The sequence below is a fragment of the Culex quinquefasciatus genome, chromosome 1 (genome assembly GCF_015732765.1).
Source record: "Culex quinquefasciatus strain JHB chromosome 1, VPISU_Cqui_1.0_pri_paternal, whole genome shotgun sequence".
Taxonomy (NCBI): domain Eukaryota; kingdom Metazoa; phylum Arthropoda; class Insecta; order Diptera; family Culicidae; genus Culex; species Culex quinquefasciatus.
The window spans coordinates 109,123,466-109,141,900 of NC_051861.1; the positions used below are offsets into that span (position 1 = coordinate 109,123,466).

An 18,435-nucleotide genomic window follows, 5' to 3' on the forward strand; every position below is an offset into this window, starting at 1 on the left:
ACATTTAATTTTATTTAGCTGTTTGCTTAATTTAACATGTTGTATTTAATTTAGCTTAATTCAACTTAACTTAATTAAACTTGATTAAACTTAATTTACCATATTTCTATTTCTAAGTATGGGCAAAAATTTTATTATTTTAAAAATGTTTTTACTGTGCTGTGTAGGGGTAAGCGTGATTGCCTCTCACCCAGTCGGCCTGGGTTCGATCCCAGACGGTCCCGGTGGCATTTTTCGGGACGAGATTTGTCTGATAACGCCTTCCGTCGGACGGGAAGTAAATGTTGGCCCCGGACTAACCTAAAAAAAGGTTAGGTCGTTAGCTCAGTCCAGGTGTAGGAGTCGTCTCCCTGGGTCCTGTCTCGGTGGAGTCGCTTGTAGGCAGTTGGACTCACAATCTAGCTAAGGTGTAAAAAGATGTTTGCAATTGCCTCAACAATCAAGCCTTCGAACACCTAGTTTCGAGTAGGAATCTCGCAATCGAGAACGCCAAGGCAATGCTGTAGAGCGAATAATTTGATTTGATTTGATTGATTTTTACTGTGCTGATTATCGGAATTCCATACCCAAACATCCTAAATAAGATTATCAAGGCAGAAAAATGCATTTTACATTGTTTTCACTTGGTTAGACTTCGATTTTCCATTGAAATTTTCCATAAACATTCATAAACTTTGAATATGTGCAACGGCCTTAACCAAATTTAACTAAATTTTACCAAATTTAAATTAGTTCAACTTAATTAAGCTTTATATATTCTGATTTAACTCAATTTAACTTGATTTACTTTAATGTAACATAAATTAACTTGATTTTACTTAATTATACAAACTTTTATCAAATAGCATTAAATTTAACTAAATTCTGCCAAATGTTACAAAATTTAAATAAATGTACATAAATTTCACTAAATGTAACTATTTGTTTTCAAAATATAGCCACATTTAACTTATTTAATTTAATTAAACTGAACTCAACTTAATTGAAGTTGATTAAACTTAATTTATCATATTTTAACTGGATTTTACTTAATTTCAACCTAATTTTACTCAATTTTACTAAACACAACTTAATTTAACACATTTTGTACAAATTAAACTAAATAAAACAAAAAGAAACTAAATTCAACTAAACTTAACTAAATTTTATTGAATTTATCTACATTTTATAAATTTTAACTAAATTTATGTAATTTTAACTAAATTTATGTAATTTTAACTAAATTTAATCTATTTAAATGAATTATATTCTATATTCTATTAATTTTTTTCTTAGTTTAACCATATGCAACTGAATTTAATTTAAATTTTCTTATTTAATTTCAATTTAACCTTATTTTTTAAGTTCAATTAAACTTGATTTCACCAAATTTAACATAATGTTAATTTAACTTGATTGAACTTAGTTTCGCCTAATCCAAACGCGCTAGGCACCAACCGCCCTTTACGCCCAGCAAAACTGGCCGTGTTGCTAGCGCAAAACCTCGCAAAACATACGTTGCCAGTGCCCACGGTATGTAGATTAGGTAAGGTATGGCGGGATTTCTTAGGTGTCAAAATAGTTCGCACGAAACCCGGATTTTATATGAAGATTTTCTGAAAAGGTGAATATTTCCCTTGACAATCTGTGCTACAAAAGGCGTTAGGAAGCGTTCTTTAACTACGTAACGCAAAATTGTGCTGTGTGTGTGTGTGTGTGTGCAACCAACCAAACGGGACCACGCGGCCGCTTCTTACAAATTGAGTTGTTTCCATGTATTTTTTTTTAGATCTACATTCTATACATGCAAATAACTCGCATAGGCATTTGGAAGGTGTTAGCTCTGCCGAGCTTCGGTGACCCATTTCTACGCTGGCTAGCCGAGCGCGAGGTACTTCAGCTTTATCGACAAGCCCCGCTCTGAAGAACGTTTGTACCAATCGGGTTCAAACGTTATTTAGAACTTCCGAACCCTTGTCAAATGGACAAGGACCCAGCGCGTATATAGTTGGTAGCAACAGTATTCCTAACTCCAATTATAGCTCACCAAATCGCGATGGCCTAGTGGTTAGCATTTTTGCTTACCAATCCAAAGGACGGGGGATCGAACCCCGACTCGAGCGACTTTAATTTTTCGTTCATGTTCAGAGTTTCAAGATTTATATTTCCTTTACTTTCTCGTTGGGAGCAGATGGGAATCGAACCCAGGACCATTCGCTTACAAAGCGAACACCGTAACCAGTAAGCCACGGCCGCTCCTCGTAACGCAAAATTGTGCTGAGACACCAATATTGTTTTTGTCATTTTTATGTGGGCTGTCAGTTTTGGATAGCAAATCAGCAATCAGAGTTGGTAAATTTACCTGTAATTTTAGCTGAATCAACCAAAGAAATCACTGTTTCACCCATTTGAAGCCAGCTAATTTGAATTGTTAAATTTAAGATGGAACTGCTTTCCGTGTAGAACCTTTTTAAATTTATGCGAGAATTTGGAATAATCAAGACTTCCAACAAAAACAGTGAATTAATTGTTTATTAAAACACTACATATAACCCCGTCAGAACTCCTTCGTAATCCGGAAGTAGAACGCAAACTGCGCCGCCACCTGCTCCCCGGGAAGCAGAAGCATCCAGGTCATGCGCCACAGTCCGGTCGGCACGACCCGCGGCACAAACGAAGCGTCCGGAATCAGATCCCTCACCCAGTAGACGCCCTTCGAAACGGACAAAACTCGCGCGTTCCCTGCTCGATGTACGGCATGTTGGTGCAGTTCCTCCAGATGAACTGATACTCGACGTACTCGGTCACGAGCATGTCGCAGAAGCGCTTCCGCGCCAGCTTCATCGGGTACTCGTTGAACTGGTTGTTCCCGAGGGTGCTGTACGCGACCTTGACCGCCCTTCGACAGAAAGAAAAAAATAGTAAAAATGAGGCTACCCTTTGCTCTCGGGATTCAGGAATTTCACCTCGTACGAGCCGTCAATGTCGGTCAGCAGTGCGAACGTTCCGTTCAGCACGAACGCCGTCCGGTTGAACTTCCGGACGCGGAGCTGGGACGAGTCGACAAAGTGGGCGCCGCCGATCTGCTCGAACCGTTCCAGCTGCAGCGTGACCTTTTGGGCACCATCGGAACGGAACGGGAAGCTGATGCAGATGATCAGCAGAACCGTCAACGGAACGGTGGAAATTGTTGTACGCCACGCCATTGCTTCCGACGCACTGAACGTTCGTTTGGACCAAGGGGTTGAGGTGGGATCAGATGACGTGCTAATGTCATATTAATCCGGTCATTGCATTGAGATCGTATCGTTTTACAAACCAGTTGATGATACAAAGCGATTATACAGAACAAATGCATCCCCCCGAACAATGGACTGGATTTCGTCATGTTGAAGTTATATCCAAGTCTACTTTTTTCAGTGGATAAGGGAAATTCTCCAGAGTATGTTTCTTCTTGCAATGGGACAAAAAACAACAGAGGGATTCAAACAACTAAGGCTGGTCTTCGCATATTGTATCTTTTATTATCCACAGAGTTCAAAACAGACCTCACATGCCCTTCCCCTTAACGACTCGATAATAAATCCGCAGCTGCAGCACGACCACGTCACCGGGGTTCAACACAACGATCGACATGCGCCACAGCCCGGCCGGCACCACGGGCGGTATGAACGACGCGTCCGGAACCATGTCCCTGAACAAGTACTCGCCCTTCGGAAACGGACAAAACTCCTTCGTGCCCTTCGCAACCTTCGGCAAGGTGGTACTTTCGCCCCAGATGAACTGATAATCGACGTACTCCTCAACCAGCAGCCTGCAGATGCTCTTCTGGGGCAGCTTCATCGGGTACTCGTTGAACTGGTTGTTCCCCATCGTACTGTACGCCACCCGGACCGTCACCTCGTACGAGCTGTCCAGATCCTTGAGCATGTGCAGCGTTCCGTCCAGCGCGAACACGGTCCGGTTGTACTTGCGGACGCGCAACTTGGAGCAGTCGGCGATCCCTTCGCCGCCGACCTGTTCGAAGCGTTCCAGCTGTAGCTTGACCGGCTCTGAACTCGACCTCGCTGGAAGACTCCCAAGGACGCTTACGAAAGCCAGGAACGCTGCTGCGAACGACTGCATGGTTGGTTGAAAAGTGCGGCTATTACATTCAGTCCGGTTTTATACCTCAGAAGGTCACGTAACGGGACATCCGATCGAGCAATAAAACCTTGTTTCGAAAGCAAGATTGCATCGCGCAACGCGATCTGGGTTCGCTGAAATAAACAAACTAGGATGTTGAATCATACAGAATTTATGGAAATTTTTGAATTCAGCGAATTGCTTGAAATGTCCACAGAATCTAATCTGATCAAGCAGGTATGCTCTGGAACGTCTCGTGATTGGATTACGCCCCAAAGCACTTTTCTTGACAGTATTATATAATTTCGGTACATCCGAGAACACCCGTAAAATGAACTACAAAATTGGAAGCGGCCAGCCCTACTGCGTTGTGTTTACCGTAGAGAGGATTTTTCACATTTCACTGAATCTATTGGGGCGGAGGGATGCGTGGACATGCCGTACCAAACACGCTCCATTTAGTGATTTCAAGTGTTTTGTAGGATTCTGCCAAAAATGGTAAATATTATGATCGGACTACACTAGACGAACAGATGAGAAAATCAACTCACACTAAAATTTGCGGGTAGAAAATTTGAACTTTGAGTGATTTTGGTTCACTTATTATGTCGCGATTTTCTTGTTTAGATAGCGGAGTACGCAGCTCGGGAGAAACGCGTTCAAGAAAAGTTAAGCCTTCTTTCCGTGACCCTCCTCGAGAAAGTTGGACAATTCTGTCAAAGCGCGCGTGTGTGCGCTTGTGATTGTGAAAAAATAACAAATCTTAAATTCTTAAATCTTAAAATTCAAAAATTTTAATATTATAAAACCTAAAAATTCTAAACTCAAAGGTTATTAAATTCTAGAAATATTTTGTAGGTATTTTCCTGATTTTTTCCTGCTTGTGAAAAAACTGAATTGAATTGAAATAAATTCTAGAACTCAAAAAATCTTAAATTTAAAGCTCCAAAATTGTAAAACTTTGAAATTCTCAAATGAAACCGTAAAATTTAAAAATTCTTATGTAATGAAACTTTAAAATTGTCCAACTTTAAAATTATAACGTTTTTAAATTAAAAAATTCCAAAAATTGAAATCAAACTCAAAAACTTTTTAAATTTTTAAATTCTAAAATTCAATAATTCTAGTAAACTAACTAGTAAACCCACCCTTCTAAGTTGTCCAGGTGGTTTATGGATGGTCCCAAGTTCAAAAATTCTAAAAATCTAAAATTGAAAACTCAATTTTTTTTAAAATTTATGGTAATAAAATTCAATAATTCTAAGATTTAAACAATAAATACTACAACTCTAAAATTTCAAAAGTTTTATGTTTTAAAAGTCCACAAATCCAAAGTTTAAAGCTCCTAAAATCATATTTTTTGAAAAATCATGTTTTCTAAAATTCTGCAATTATTGCACTTTTAGACTCATAAATTCTAAAATTCCAAAGTTTTTGAATTCTAAAATTTCAAAAGCATAAATTTTAGGTTTTTAAAATTTTAGAGTATAAAAACTTTGGACTCAAAACTATTATTTTTTTTTTAATTTAAATTCCAAAAATCCAAAATTTAAAACCCCAAATTTTCTTAATTATGAAATTCTTCAATGAATTCCAGATTTCTTATATACTAAAATTTAAACTAAAACTCAAATGTTTTCAAATACTAAAGTTCCAAATATGGGTAATTCTCCGCCAACTCACACAGCAGTTGCCTCGACCCCTCTTCGGTTTGCGTGAAACTTTGTCCTAAAGGGTAACTTTTGTCCCTGATTACGAATCCGAGGTCCGTTTTTTGACATCTCGTGACGGAGGGGCGGTACTACCCCTTCCATTTTTGAACATGTGAAAAAAGAGGTGTTTTTCAATAATTTGCAGTCTGAAACAGTGATGAGATAGAAATTTGGTGTCAAAGGGACTTTTATGTAAAATTAGACTCCCGATTTGATGGTGTACTCAGAATTCCGAAAAAACGTATTTTTCATCGAAAAAAACTCTAAAAAAGTTTTAAAAATTCTCCCATTTTCCGTTACTCGACTGTAAAATTTTTTGGAACATGTCATTTTATGGAAAATTTAATGTACTTTTCGAATCTACATTGACCCAGAAGGGTCATTTTTTCATTTAGAACAAAATTTTTCATTTTAAAATTTCGTGTTTTTTCTAACTTTGCAGGGTTATTTTTTAGAGTGTAACAATGTAAAATCTCAAAAAATCTAATTCAAAAACTTTTCAATTTTGAAATTCTAAAATTAAATAACGTTGAAATCATTATCAAGAGTTTTTCAATTCAAAAAATCAAAAATTACTATAGGTACTTTTAAATTTTTAAATTCTTAAATTCCATAATTCTAAAATACCAAAACCTTAAAATTCTAAAACTCTAAAACTAAATTTAAAAAGTTTTTAAGTTTTGAAATTCCAAAAATCTAAAATTTAAATTTCCAAAAATCTTAATTTTTGAAGTTTTTGATTTGTTAAATTCTTTAATTCTAAAATTCTGCAACTATAGCATTTTAAACTCATTCATTTTAAAATTCCTAAGTTTTAAATTTAAAAATTTCGAAAAAATAAAATTAAAAACGCTAAACTATTAAATTTTTAAATTTTTGAATTGTAAAATTCTCAAATTCTAAAATTCAACAATCATAAAATTTTGAAACTATTTAATTAAAAAATACATTTTTTTTCAATTCAAAATTCCAAAAATCTAAAATTTAAAATTCCAAAACTTCTTATTTTTGAAATTTGCAAATGAAATTATAAATTTCTTATATACTGAAACTTGAACTAAACCTAAAAACTTTCCAAATTCTAAAATTTCAAAAATCTAAAATTTAAATCTCAAAAACTCTTAAATTTTGAAATTCTTGAATGAAAACCTAAAATTCTAAATTTTTATTATACTCAAACTTTAAAACTCCCAAAACTCATAAATTCCAAGAATTAAATTCGAAAGTTCCAGAACTCTTAAAAAAACTGAATCTAACTCAAAACTTTTAAATTTTGAAGTTTTAATATTTAATAATTCTAATTTATTAAAACTTTAAAATTAAAGAACCCTTAAATTACAGAGTTTTTTAATTCAAAAATTCAAAAAATCAAAAATCAAAAGCTCAAGTTCTTTAACATTTTGAAATTCTAAGATTCGATAATTTTGATATATTTAAACTTTGATATACGATAAATCTATAATTCCAATAGCTTTTTAATTCTAAAAAAACAAAAATTTAAAATTAAAAATTCCAAAAATCCTAATTTTTGAAATTCTTGAATTGCAAAATTCTCAATTTCTAAAAACTTGTAGAACTTATAAACTCTAAGATTTCATAGTTTTTAAATTCTGAAATTCCAAAAATCTAGATTTAAAACTCTAAAACTCCTAAATTTTTTAACTATAAAATTCTCAAATTGTAAAACTCAACAATTATAACATTTTTAAACTCTTAAATTATAAAATTCCAAAGTTTTAAAATTCTAAAATCTTTATATCATAAATTTAAAACTCAAAAACCTTTAATTTTTGAAATTCTTGAATTGTAAAATCCTCAAATTGTAAAGCTCGACAATCATAAAATTTATAATTTTTATCTACTAAAACTTAAAAATTCTAAAACTCTAAAATACCAACACTTTATAATTTCTAAAATTACATGAGCATGAGCATGAGCATGAGCATGAGAGATCACCCATGGTTGCCCCTCCGTTGCTGAACAGAACCGTAATATCCTTTCAGCCCTACTGATCATAGGCTTCGACGATCAAATGGTGTTTCCCTTATCAACAGCATGTATGAATGCGCCGAAAAGATAAAACACCATGATTGCTAAAGCTAGATCAATTGCGAATAGGTAACAGTCATTGGCCACCAACGGCGCCCGCCATGTCAGTTTGTAGACCTCGATTTTAAGGGACGGGAATGTTAGTTAGCGCAGGTTGCTACTAGGGCAGCTGATTTACTCTGTGCTTACACCCCACGAGCGCCAGGAACCTGAAAAGTTGTTAGTAGGAAAGGGTGTTTGGTCAGGATTCATCATAGAAGATGATGATGCGACCCAAAATCAAAGTGTTTTTGAAAGGTATAAGGTATTATTCTCAAGGCAAGCAATCGGATGCTGCGGATGAGACATTTCCCGTTTATCTGTTGTTAAATTTTGAATGAAGTTGTTTTATCTTAGACAGCCGGCTGTGGAAAGATAAAACCAAAACGATATGTAATTAAAGGGTAAAATATTAACCTCAGTATGTTAATTTGGAGCGGTTTACATACTTGATTATTAAATTAAGCGTATGACGTACGATCGGGATAGTCTGCGACGCTATAGAAATAGCGTGAATAATCACGTTGAGATAATACTTATCACCTTGCCTTACGAGCTGCGATGCTAAGGAAAAGTCTAGTCACGTGTACTAAAAATTCACACTACAAAACGAAACAAAATCTATTGATATCGCGACATCGTGGAAACAAAATTAACAAAATCAATGACCGGTCTTGAATCAAAAACGCGTTGACGCAATTTCTAAAAATGAGCGAATTTTAACTGCAAAATACCCTAAATTTTACAAAAAACCGTCATGAAACGAGCTCACCCGAAATTAACTATTCATTTCAAATGTACCGCTTTCCTGTAAAATCGCCCGCGCATCGTATCAAGAACAATAACAAAAAAAAATCAAACGCGACGGCCGCGACGCAAATCGGCAGAGAGCACAGAACCGGGTGTCAAATCAGAAGACTCCATTAAATACAACGAGGTAAACAAACGAACCGACAGCGACGAAAATCAAACGCGACGGACACAACGCGAACCGACTGACCCTACGGCGATACATATTTATATTTAAAAAACATTATAAACGCGGATACACACACACTCTCTCTCTCTCTCTCTCTCTCTCTCTCTCTCCCACGCGCACACACACGCACACGACATGAAACGAACTCACCCGAAGATCTTTTCACAAGTGCTTATTTCGCCATCATTCACAACATTGTGGCAAGTAAACCCTACCCTCAGACCACATTTTTGACTTAGTCAAAACTCCAACTAAAGATCAACATGCTCTTCTTTTTTAAACATCATTCATTCTCAAAAAACACTTATGTTTTCACTCAGACTATTTGATCCCGATATGTCACACACTTTTTATGTAAAATCACTACCATTTCTTTTCTGTTTCCATTCCATCTCTACAACCGTTTCGAAAAATAGATCTCACTGCTTAACATAATTTAGCACAAATCTGTTTCGCATCGAGATGGCCAATTGAATGATTTTGTAAGCACCCCCAACGCACTACGTGGGCAGAGCATGTCGTACACCCGCTCATCATATTGGAATAATAGCAACAACAAAAACAAAAATGTTTGGGCAATTAAAACTCTTTGAAAATGAAATTAACTGGATGCACTGCACTGCTGATGTGTCGTGGTAGCAACGGTTTCTCGTTCTCTCCCCCTTGTAACCACCATCGCACGACCACAACTGAACGGCACTGAGTATCATCGGTTTTCTTCCACACTGCCGAAAAAATAACCGTAGCAGATTTTCCCTTCATCGTGCGCTCTCAGCGCTCTCTCGCACTCTCTTTTCCATTTCCTTCATCTGGCCTGTGTTTGTTTGTTTTGACGCCACTGGAGTGGACTTGGCATCGCCTGTCAAGCGCACACTCGCACGTCCGCAACCGAACGCACAAATTCGACCGTGCACTACAAAGCACACAGGAAAAGGTAACATGAACCAATACAACCATGTGTTCGCCGTCTTCACACACGGCATTCTTGTGATTGCTCTCTGCTTTTTGCTCTTTTCCATATTTCGGTTTGCTTTTTCGCCCGCTACTTATTCTGATACACCAAACACAACGCGCACTATTATTTTCCTTATTTTATTTTTTATAACTCACAGCACAAGAATTTCTTGCAGATTCTATTTTAAAACTTAGGTCCAAGGACCACCTTAAACCTCGAGCTTCTCTCTGTCAGGCCCTCATGTGCAACACGCACACACGAGCACTGAAGGCAGACACCAAGACAACTGCAATGCTCTGAAAACGCCAAATCATTTCGTCGACGCCATTCCAGGAGCCAAAAATATTTTGACCACAAAACACTTGAAATCCACAATTTGCTCAAAAACTTCATTATTTCCGTATTCACGAACAGATTCCGCGTCGATTGACACCACTTTCGAACCAAAACTCGCTTTTTAGCAGCACAAAATCTAGAAACAAACGACCGCGATTTTAGACTCGACTGCATCCAGCAAGTGTTGCCAGACCTTTCTCTTTATAATTTCTAAAATTACATAAATAAAAAAATTACAACTTCGAAACTCTTTTATTTGACATTCAAAAATTCTGATTTTCTAATACACGAAAACTTTAATGTTTTTTTTTAACTATAAAGCTCCAAAGTAATTCTAAATTTCAATTATTATAAATTTAAAACTGAAAAACCTTTAAATTTAAAAATTCTCGAATGAAATTCTAAAATTCAATAATTTTTACATACTAAATCTTTGAAAATGTAAAGTTCTAAAATTCCTAAGTTTTTAAAGTTTTAAAACTTCAACACTATTGAATTTTTCAATTCTTAAATTGTAAAATTCTTTAATTCTTAAACTCAACAATTCAAAAAAAAAAATCTCATATGCTTAACCTATAAAACTAAAAATTTCTGTAGTTTTAAAACTCAAAAATTCTGAAACACAATAATGATTTAATTTATATCTTGAAAAAATAGGGTATTTGTCCCTATTTTGGGCTTAGTACCTATTTTGGGTCTATCAAACTTAATTCAACGAAATTAAGCATTTCACCAAATCTGGCAAACAAACAATCTTAAATTCTAGATTTTCAAAAACATTCTCACTTCAATCAGCCAAAGTTCTCAACAAAATGTAACATAAATCGCGAAAATTTTATTTTTGTCAAAATTGGAATATTTTTTTAGAATTTCTGTTTTCATTTTAAATTTTTTTTTTTCAATTTTTTTTTTCAATTTCAGACCTTTTGAATTTCTACGCCGAAAAAAAAATGATTCTTTTGAATTTTCTGTCTAAACTAGGTACTCCATTCCAAGAAAAAATAAAAATAAACATAAAAACGGCTTTCAGTAATTGAAAGATTATGCTTTTAATGTTTTGCTTAACGATGGATGTTCAATTTTCATTCTATCGATCGAAATTTTCAGCTTTCATATGAGCAATTTACAAATTTAAAAATGGTAACGTTTAAAAACAATTAAAAAACACATTTTTTGCAATTCCGTCGTGAAACTACTAACTTTTCCTGTCATTCTTGAAAGTCGAAATAGCCTACTTTTCTGTACCAAAAATAACAGAATCGAATAGCAACACTTTTCAAAATAAATGCTGAAAAGTTCTACTTTTCAGCACTTGTTTCGAAAAGTAACACTTTTCAACATTTTTTTGATTTAAACGATTTATTGACAAAATACATGAAAATTTGGCTTAAAATTTCACTCAGTGTGTGTTTTTTGGAATTGCAAAAAATGTTGTATGGAACTCGTTGCAAAACTTGGTTTTTTCAGCACTCTTCGTATTTATCCAACTCGGTGAACCTCGTTGGATAAATGTACGACTCGTGCTGAAAAAATCCTCTTTTTGCAACTTGTTGCATAAAGGGGGATTGCTGGCAGCTCTGATCCAGCCCGGTTGTGTACTCCGTCTCGCGTTTTAAATTAGCATTTTAATTGTGAAATTTTACCGAAGGCCACGGCAAAAGTAGTTAATTCGAGACGAGTGACCTGACTTCACACGAGAAACATGGAGTTTCTTCGAAATTTGAGAAAAAACTGTAGTTTTGTGATAATTTGTTTTGTGTTATTTTCGTTCTGGTTTGATTTGCGCGACATCTTGACAGGTTGCTTTGGGTGGTTTCAGTTTTCATCGTTCCGCAGCGTGGTTGTATGAAAGTTTCTATGCAACTCGTATGCGAGTCAGTGGTGCCAAAATGATTGTTTTTCTTGAGGTGGCATAGTTTACAAATAGCAAATTAATTAATTGATTTGTCGCGAGTGAAATTCAAAGCCGAAGTTAGAAAAAAATACTTAATGTAGATTATTAACAGCAAAAAAATCAGGTGTGTGTGTGTGTGTTTTTTTTTCTGCCAAGCGCTTGCTTGAGGAGCCTGACGTTTGGGCTCTCCGTGCAATATCGCCGACTGCCAACTGAAAAGGTGATTGTTGTAGTGCTGGGGATTGTTTTGATTTGATGAATTGATTGATTATCAAAACACAAAAGTGTAAGTGTAAAATCTAAAGTGCAAGAGGAAAATATTCAGTTTACAAAGAAAATTAGCAAAAGCTTGGAATAGCTTATTCAAAAGTCTGGTAAAAGTGTTTACGGTAATATAAATGTGAACGCGTTGAGCAGTACAGATTGTGTGAGAACATGTGTTGTGGTAAACAGTTTGAATAGATAAAAGTGTTGTTATTTTGTTTTCTTGGGGTGGTATAAGGTTTGATCGGGTTGTGAATTATTAAAAACTTGAATGATAGTGTTAATCGGGAAATTGTTGCTGTAGCTGTAGATTTAAGAGATGCTTGTTGAAACACAAGTGTCTATCCCTCTTAGTTTTAAATCTTAGCCAATGCTTTTGTAATTTTTAAGTTCGATTTATTGGTAAAGCAACAAAATGGGGGGAATTGAAAGTAGTTGTATTGCTTGATAAAGTTAGAACAATTTTTACCTCGTGAACTTTTGAAGCCAACGGCATGTTTTAGTTGTATGAGTTTAAGAGCTAACCGACACGAATACTACTTTACATATGTGGGTGGAAGCTTTGAATCGTAACAATGAATGTCGACGCATTGTGCAGCAGAGGAAGTCAATCTCAAAGCATTCGGGAGCTTTGGTGCGGTGTTATTAACGGGCGATAACGGAAAGCTCATGCAAACGTTGGTGTTTTAGGCGGAAAAGCATACCTTGGTGAGTGTCTTATAACTGGAGAGGTCAGCGTGTTTTATGCGACACTGGGAACCCTGGGTGAGTTTGCTTGTGTGCATGTATGTGTGAGTCGAGTGATGTGGGTGCATGAATAGTTTTGTGAAGAGTCATTTGTGAGTTTCCACAATTGGTGAACTCTATCATTTGGCTCATGTATGGATGGAAGCTTGAATGGATTTAATTTTATTATTATTTTTTTTTATTGACCAATTTATTTTAATGTATCAATTTATTTTAACTTATTTATTTCAATCTATCTATTTACTTTTATTTATCCTTGTATGTATCTTATATTTTACATATTTTTCCCCACTTTCCCTCTTCTTTTTCTTCTTGCCTTCTTTCAAGTCGCGTAAAAAATAATATACCGGTCGTTAAACGAGAATGTCTAACTCGAGTTCATGCGTCGTTTTTACGGATTCGTTCTCCTCTTACTCTGATCTTATTTTTCCGATAATTATAAATATAACGTAAAAGATATAACTACCTATAACGACTTCGGCTTAAAATGCACCATTCGTAAAATGTACCATTCGTGATAGTGTCACTTTATTAATAACTGCTCGAAACGAAAACTTTCAGTTACTATTTTTCGCAATTCTGTCGGTCTCGTAGATTACTATTTTCGGATCATTTCGTCATAAAATCCTGCAACACGATGTAATCATTGCAAACCTCACTATAAAGTTTTGATATAATTCATTTGGAAACCACAGAAAATACAATTTAATATATTGCTTAAATAGTAAAAGGAGGAGCCCTTCTCACAGCGTCGTTGCTCGGAAGGCACGCCGACGGGGGGATGAATGATAATTTGGCGCCGTGTTCGAATTAAAACTATTTCTAAATCAATGATTATGTATCTTTCCGCAGCCGGCTGCCTAAGATTTTTAAAAATTTCAACAGATAAACAAATTGCTTATGGTCGCATCACCTACCACAGTGAATCCTGACCTCATACCCATCTTACTAACCCTCAAAACTCATGTGATACTTTGTCGGAGACGCAGTCGATTTGGCGGTCCCATCACTCAAGTATCGGACTAACATTCCCATCCACTTCCCCGTGTCTTACCACTGGTCGTGGCCGGCGTCGGTATTGATCAGCACGATAGGGATCTTTGAAAATTGCGAAGGGGTGATGATTGGTTCCTACTTTTCATCTGTGGTCCACGGAGCAATTTTTGGGGGTCCTGGTCAATAACGAAGTAGCAGCTACGGGTAGACACCAATGCTATGCTATGCTATGCTTTTTGCAACTTGTTGCATAAACTACTATTTTCAAATTTTTATTTATTTTTTTAATTGTATTTTTTTAAATCGTTTGCCAACTTACGTAACCGGAAACTCAATAATCACAAAACAGCAAGAGCTCGCGATCTACGATCCAACCATTTCCTCATGTCTTCATCACGTGCAACGCTGTCGTAAAGTCAGTTGTTTGTACCAGTTCTAAACCAATCGTCAACCAATCGAACGCCAACCATGACCACGACCAGATCAACAATTCTCGCGATCCTCCTGACCCTCTGGATTCCCCGCTCCACCGCCGTCAACCTGGAGGTCCAGCTCGAACGCATCGAACAGGTCGGCGGCGAGTGGTTCGCGGACATCTCGAAGATGCGCGTCCGGAAGTTCAACCGGACGGCGTTCGTCCTGGACGGGTCGTACACGCTCTTCCACGACATCGACGAGGGCTTCGAGAAGTCGGTCCGGGTGGCGTACAGTTCGATGGGGAACAACCAGTTCAACGAGTACCCGATGAAGATGGCCCGCAAGAAGATCTGCCAGGTGATGGTCGAGGAGTACGCCGACTTTCAGCACATCTGGGCGAACTACTCGAACTTGCCGCAGCTGCCGAAGGGCACGACGCGGTTTTGTCCGTTTCCGAAGGGTACGTACTGGGTGAAGGACCTGCAGCCGGATGCGGGCTGGATTCCGCCGGTCGTTCCAGCTGGGTTGTGGCGCATGACGCTGGAGTTTTGGGGTCCGGACAAGGAGTTGATTGGAGAGTACCGGGCGTATTTTAGGCTTACGAAGGGGTTGAGGTGAAATAAAGTTGATTTTATTTGATTTTGTTGCGTTTTATTTTGAACCCACTGCAAAAAGAAGTACTCAATATAGACGCCCTTGTTTACATTCATTTCCCTTCCTCTTTCAGGTCCGCGAAGCGTTTCCCGAGGCGGGTCGCGTCGTGATGGGCAAGGTGGACTGCGACAAGGAGTCGTCGGCGGCGTCCCGCTTCCACATCTCCAAGTATCCCACGCTGAAGGTGATCCGGAACGGCCAACCGACGAAGCGGGAGTACCGAGGGGCCCGGACGGTCGAGGCGTTCGCCGACTTTATCAAGAAGCAGCTCGAGGATCCGATCAAGGAGTTCTTCAACCTGAAGGACCTGGAGGTTCTGGACACCAAGAAGCGGATAGTGGTGGGGTACTTTGACCGGCGGGACATGGTCGAGTACAACACGTTCCGGAGGGTGGCCACCAACCTGAAGGAGGACTGCGTGTTCTACGCCGGATTCGGGGACGTCGTGACGGCGATGCATCCGCCAGGTGAGTTTTTGACGGAACGAAAAATGATTGCAATTTACATGACTGCTCATTGTTCTAAAATTCGCTTTGCATGCCTTTTTCACCGGAAATTCAAGGAACTGTATCAAGTAATAGTAGACAAATCTCAAACAATTCGACCAACAACTAACCTTCCCCCTCATTCCCAACAGGACACCCCATCATCGTGTTCCGGCCGGACGTGGCCGTGTCGGACGCCAACGACGAAACCTTCACCGGCAACCAGAACAACTTTGACGAGCTCAACATCTGGGTGCAGCAAAGTGCGTCCCGCTCGTCCGGGAAATCACCTTCGAAAACGCCGAAGAACTCACCGAGGAGGGCCTCCCGTTCCTGATTCTGTTCCACGGCCCGGACGACCACCAGTCGATCAAAGACTACAAGACGATCATCGAGACGCAACTGATTACGGAGAAGCAGAATATTAACTTTTTGACGGCGGACGGCAAGAGGTTCGCGCACCCGCTGCACCACCTGGGCAAGAGTCAGTCGGATTTGCCGCTGATTGCGATCGACTCGTTCCGGCACATGTATCTGTTCCCGAGCTTCAAGGACATGTTCGTGCCGGGCAAGTTGAAGCAGTTCCTGAACGATCTGTACAGCGGAAAGTTGCATCGGTGAGTGACCTTTGGGTGATATCTTTTTTGTTGCATTCATTTAATAATTAAATTTTGAAAATTGTTCAAAATTCACTAAAATCAGAATATTCTGAAAGTTCTAAAAAAATAAAAATCCTGCAAATTTTGAAAATATCAAAAATTCTGCGGGTTTTAAAAAATTGAAATTTCTTAAAATTAAAAAAAAAAACAAAAAATTAAAAAAATTCTGAAAATTTAAAATATATGAAATTTCTGCAAATTCTAGAAATTCTGAAAATTCTAAAAAATCCTGCAAATTCAAGAAAATTTAAAAAATTTCAAAATTTTGAAAATTTTAAAATTCTGAAAATCTCGCAAAATTTGAAAATTCTGCTGAATATTTTTAAAAATCTGAAATTATGGAAGTCCTGCAGCTTCAAAAAAAAACATGAAAAATCAAAAAATCCTGAATTTTTTTTAAAAATATGCTAATTCTAGAAATTCTGAAAATTCTGCAAATTCCTACAAAAAATCATAAATTGGGAAATTCCTCAAAATTCTGAACATTTAAAAATTAACTATTTGAATTTTTTGAAATTCTAAAAAAAACGTCAATTTCTGAAAATTGTTTAAAAAATCTAGAAATTCAAAAAATTCTGAAAGTTCTCAAAAATTTAAAGAATTCGGAAAATTCAGAAAATTTTGTAAATACCAAAAATTGGAAATTATTCTGAATATTTTGATAATTCAAAAATTTTAGAATTTCTAAAAAATATGAAAAATCTAAAAATTTGTGAATAATTTTGAAAATTTCAAATGTTTTGAAATTCTAAATATTTGATTTTTTTTTAATTCTGAAAAAAAACTTTTGAAAATTCTAAAAATTCTTTTTTGAACTTTTTTGTTTAAAAATTCTGACAAATTCTAAAAAATGTAAAAATTCAAAACGTTCTTAAAATTCTAATTTTTTTAAGAATTCAGTAAATCCTGCAAAAACAGAAAACTTGAAATAATTCTGAAAATTCGATTTTTTTAATATTCAAAAATTCTTTAGAAAAAATAATCTAAAAATCTACAAATTGTTAAAATTTTTGAAGATTCTAAAAGTTTTGTAATTCTAAATATATTATTTTTTTTGAAATTAAAAAAAAACTCAAAATTCCAAATTACTAAAAATCTAAAAAAATCTGGAAATTGTGAATTCAAAAAAAAAATTGGAAATACAAACAAATTTATATAATTCTAAATGTTCTGAATATTTTTAAAAAAATCAAAAATTCTCAAAATTTTATAAAATTTCAAAAATCTAATTATTGTGATATTTTTTGAACATTTTAATGGTTCTGAAATTTTGAATATTCGATTTTTTTTTTGAAATTCTGAAAAAATACTCAAAATTCTAAAAATTGCAAAAATTTGAAAAATTCTGAAAATTGTAAAAATTTAGAAAAGTCTGGAAATTCTAAAAAAAAATAAAATTTCTAAAAAAATTAAAATTAAAAAAAATAGGAAAAAAACCGAGAAAATCCTGCAAATACAGAAACTTTAAATAATTCTAAATATTCTTAACATCTTGAAAATTCATAAATTCTGAAAAAAAATAAAATATGTGAAAAATCTACAAATAGTGCAAAATTCTGAAGATTTTAAAAGTTATAAATTCTAAATAATTGATGTTTTTTTTTTTAAGAAATTCTGGAAAAAAAATCATGATTCTGAAATTGTTAAAATCTAAAAAATGTGAAATTGTGAAAATTCTAACAAATTCTGGAAATACAGGAAATTTCAAATTGCTCTAAATATTCGGAATATTTTGAAAATTCTAAAAAAAATAAAAAATCAAAAAATGTATGATTTCTAAATAATTTAAACATATTTAAATTTTGAATATTTGAAAAAAAAATTCTGAAAATTTTGCATTTTTTTAAAATTATGATAATTAAAAAAATCATACATTCTAAAAAATCTTATATTTGTAAAACTTATGAAATTTTAGAAATTCGGAAAAAATTGCAATTTTCTGCAAATTCTGAATGTTTAGAAAAAAAACTCAAAATTCTGTTTTTTTAAACAAAAAAATTTAATTTTTTTTTAAATTCTTAATTTTTTGAAAATTCTGAAATAAGAAAAAAAAATTCTAAATAATCATAAATTTCATAACTCTTAAATACCAATTTATTATTAGTTTTATTATTTTATAAATTTTAAATGTGAATAAAAAAATTA

At 35.3% G+C, this 18,435-nt stretch overlaps 3 protein-coding genes across 3 annotated transcripts in view; all 3 read left to right on the forward strand.

The window, feature by feature from the left end:
• Nucleotides 1–18,435, forward strand: part of LOC6051600 (endoplasmic reticulum resident protein 44) — a 54,024-nt gene that overhangs the window by 33,433 nt on the left and 2,156 nt on the right. The window contains 3 exon segments of the mRNA XM_038256637.1: nucleotides 15,220–15,613; nucleotides 15,784–15,891; nucleotides 15,894–16,248. Coding sequence (XP_038112565.1) covers nucleotides 15,220–15,613; nucleotides 15,784–15,891; nucleotides 15,894–16,248 — 857 coding nt within the window.
• Nucleotides 2,509–3,276, forward strand: LOC119767644. The gene is made up of 2 exons (XM_038256655.1): nucleotides 2,509–2,879; nucleotides 2,945–3,276. The coding sequence occupies exons 1-2, from the start codon at nucleotides 2,792–2,794 to the stop codon at nucleotides 3,259–3,261; spliced, it is 405 nt and encodes a 134-aa protein (XP_038112583.1). The 5' UTR covers nucleotides 2,509–2,791; the 3' UTR covers nucleotides 3,262–3,276.
• LOC119767641 lies at nucleotides 14,330–15,211 on the forward strand. Its single transcript, XM_038256650.1, has one exon. The coding sequence runs from the start codon at nucleotides 14,544–14,546 to the stop codon at nucleotides 15,108–15,110; it is 567 nt and encodes a 188-aa protein (XP_038112578.1). The 5' UTR covers nucleotides 14,330–14,543; the 3' UTR covers nucleotides 15,111–15,211.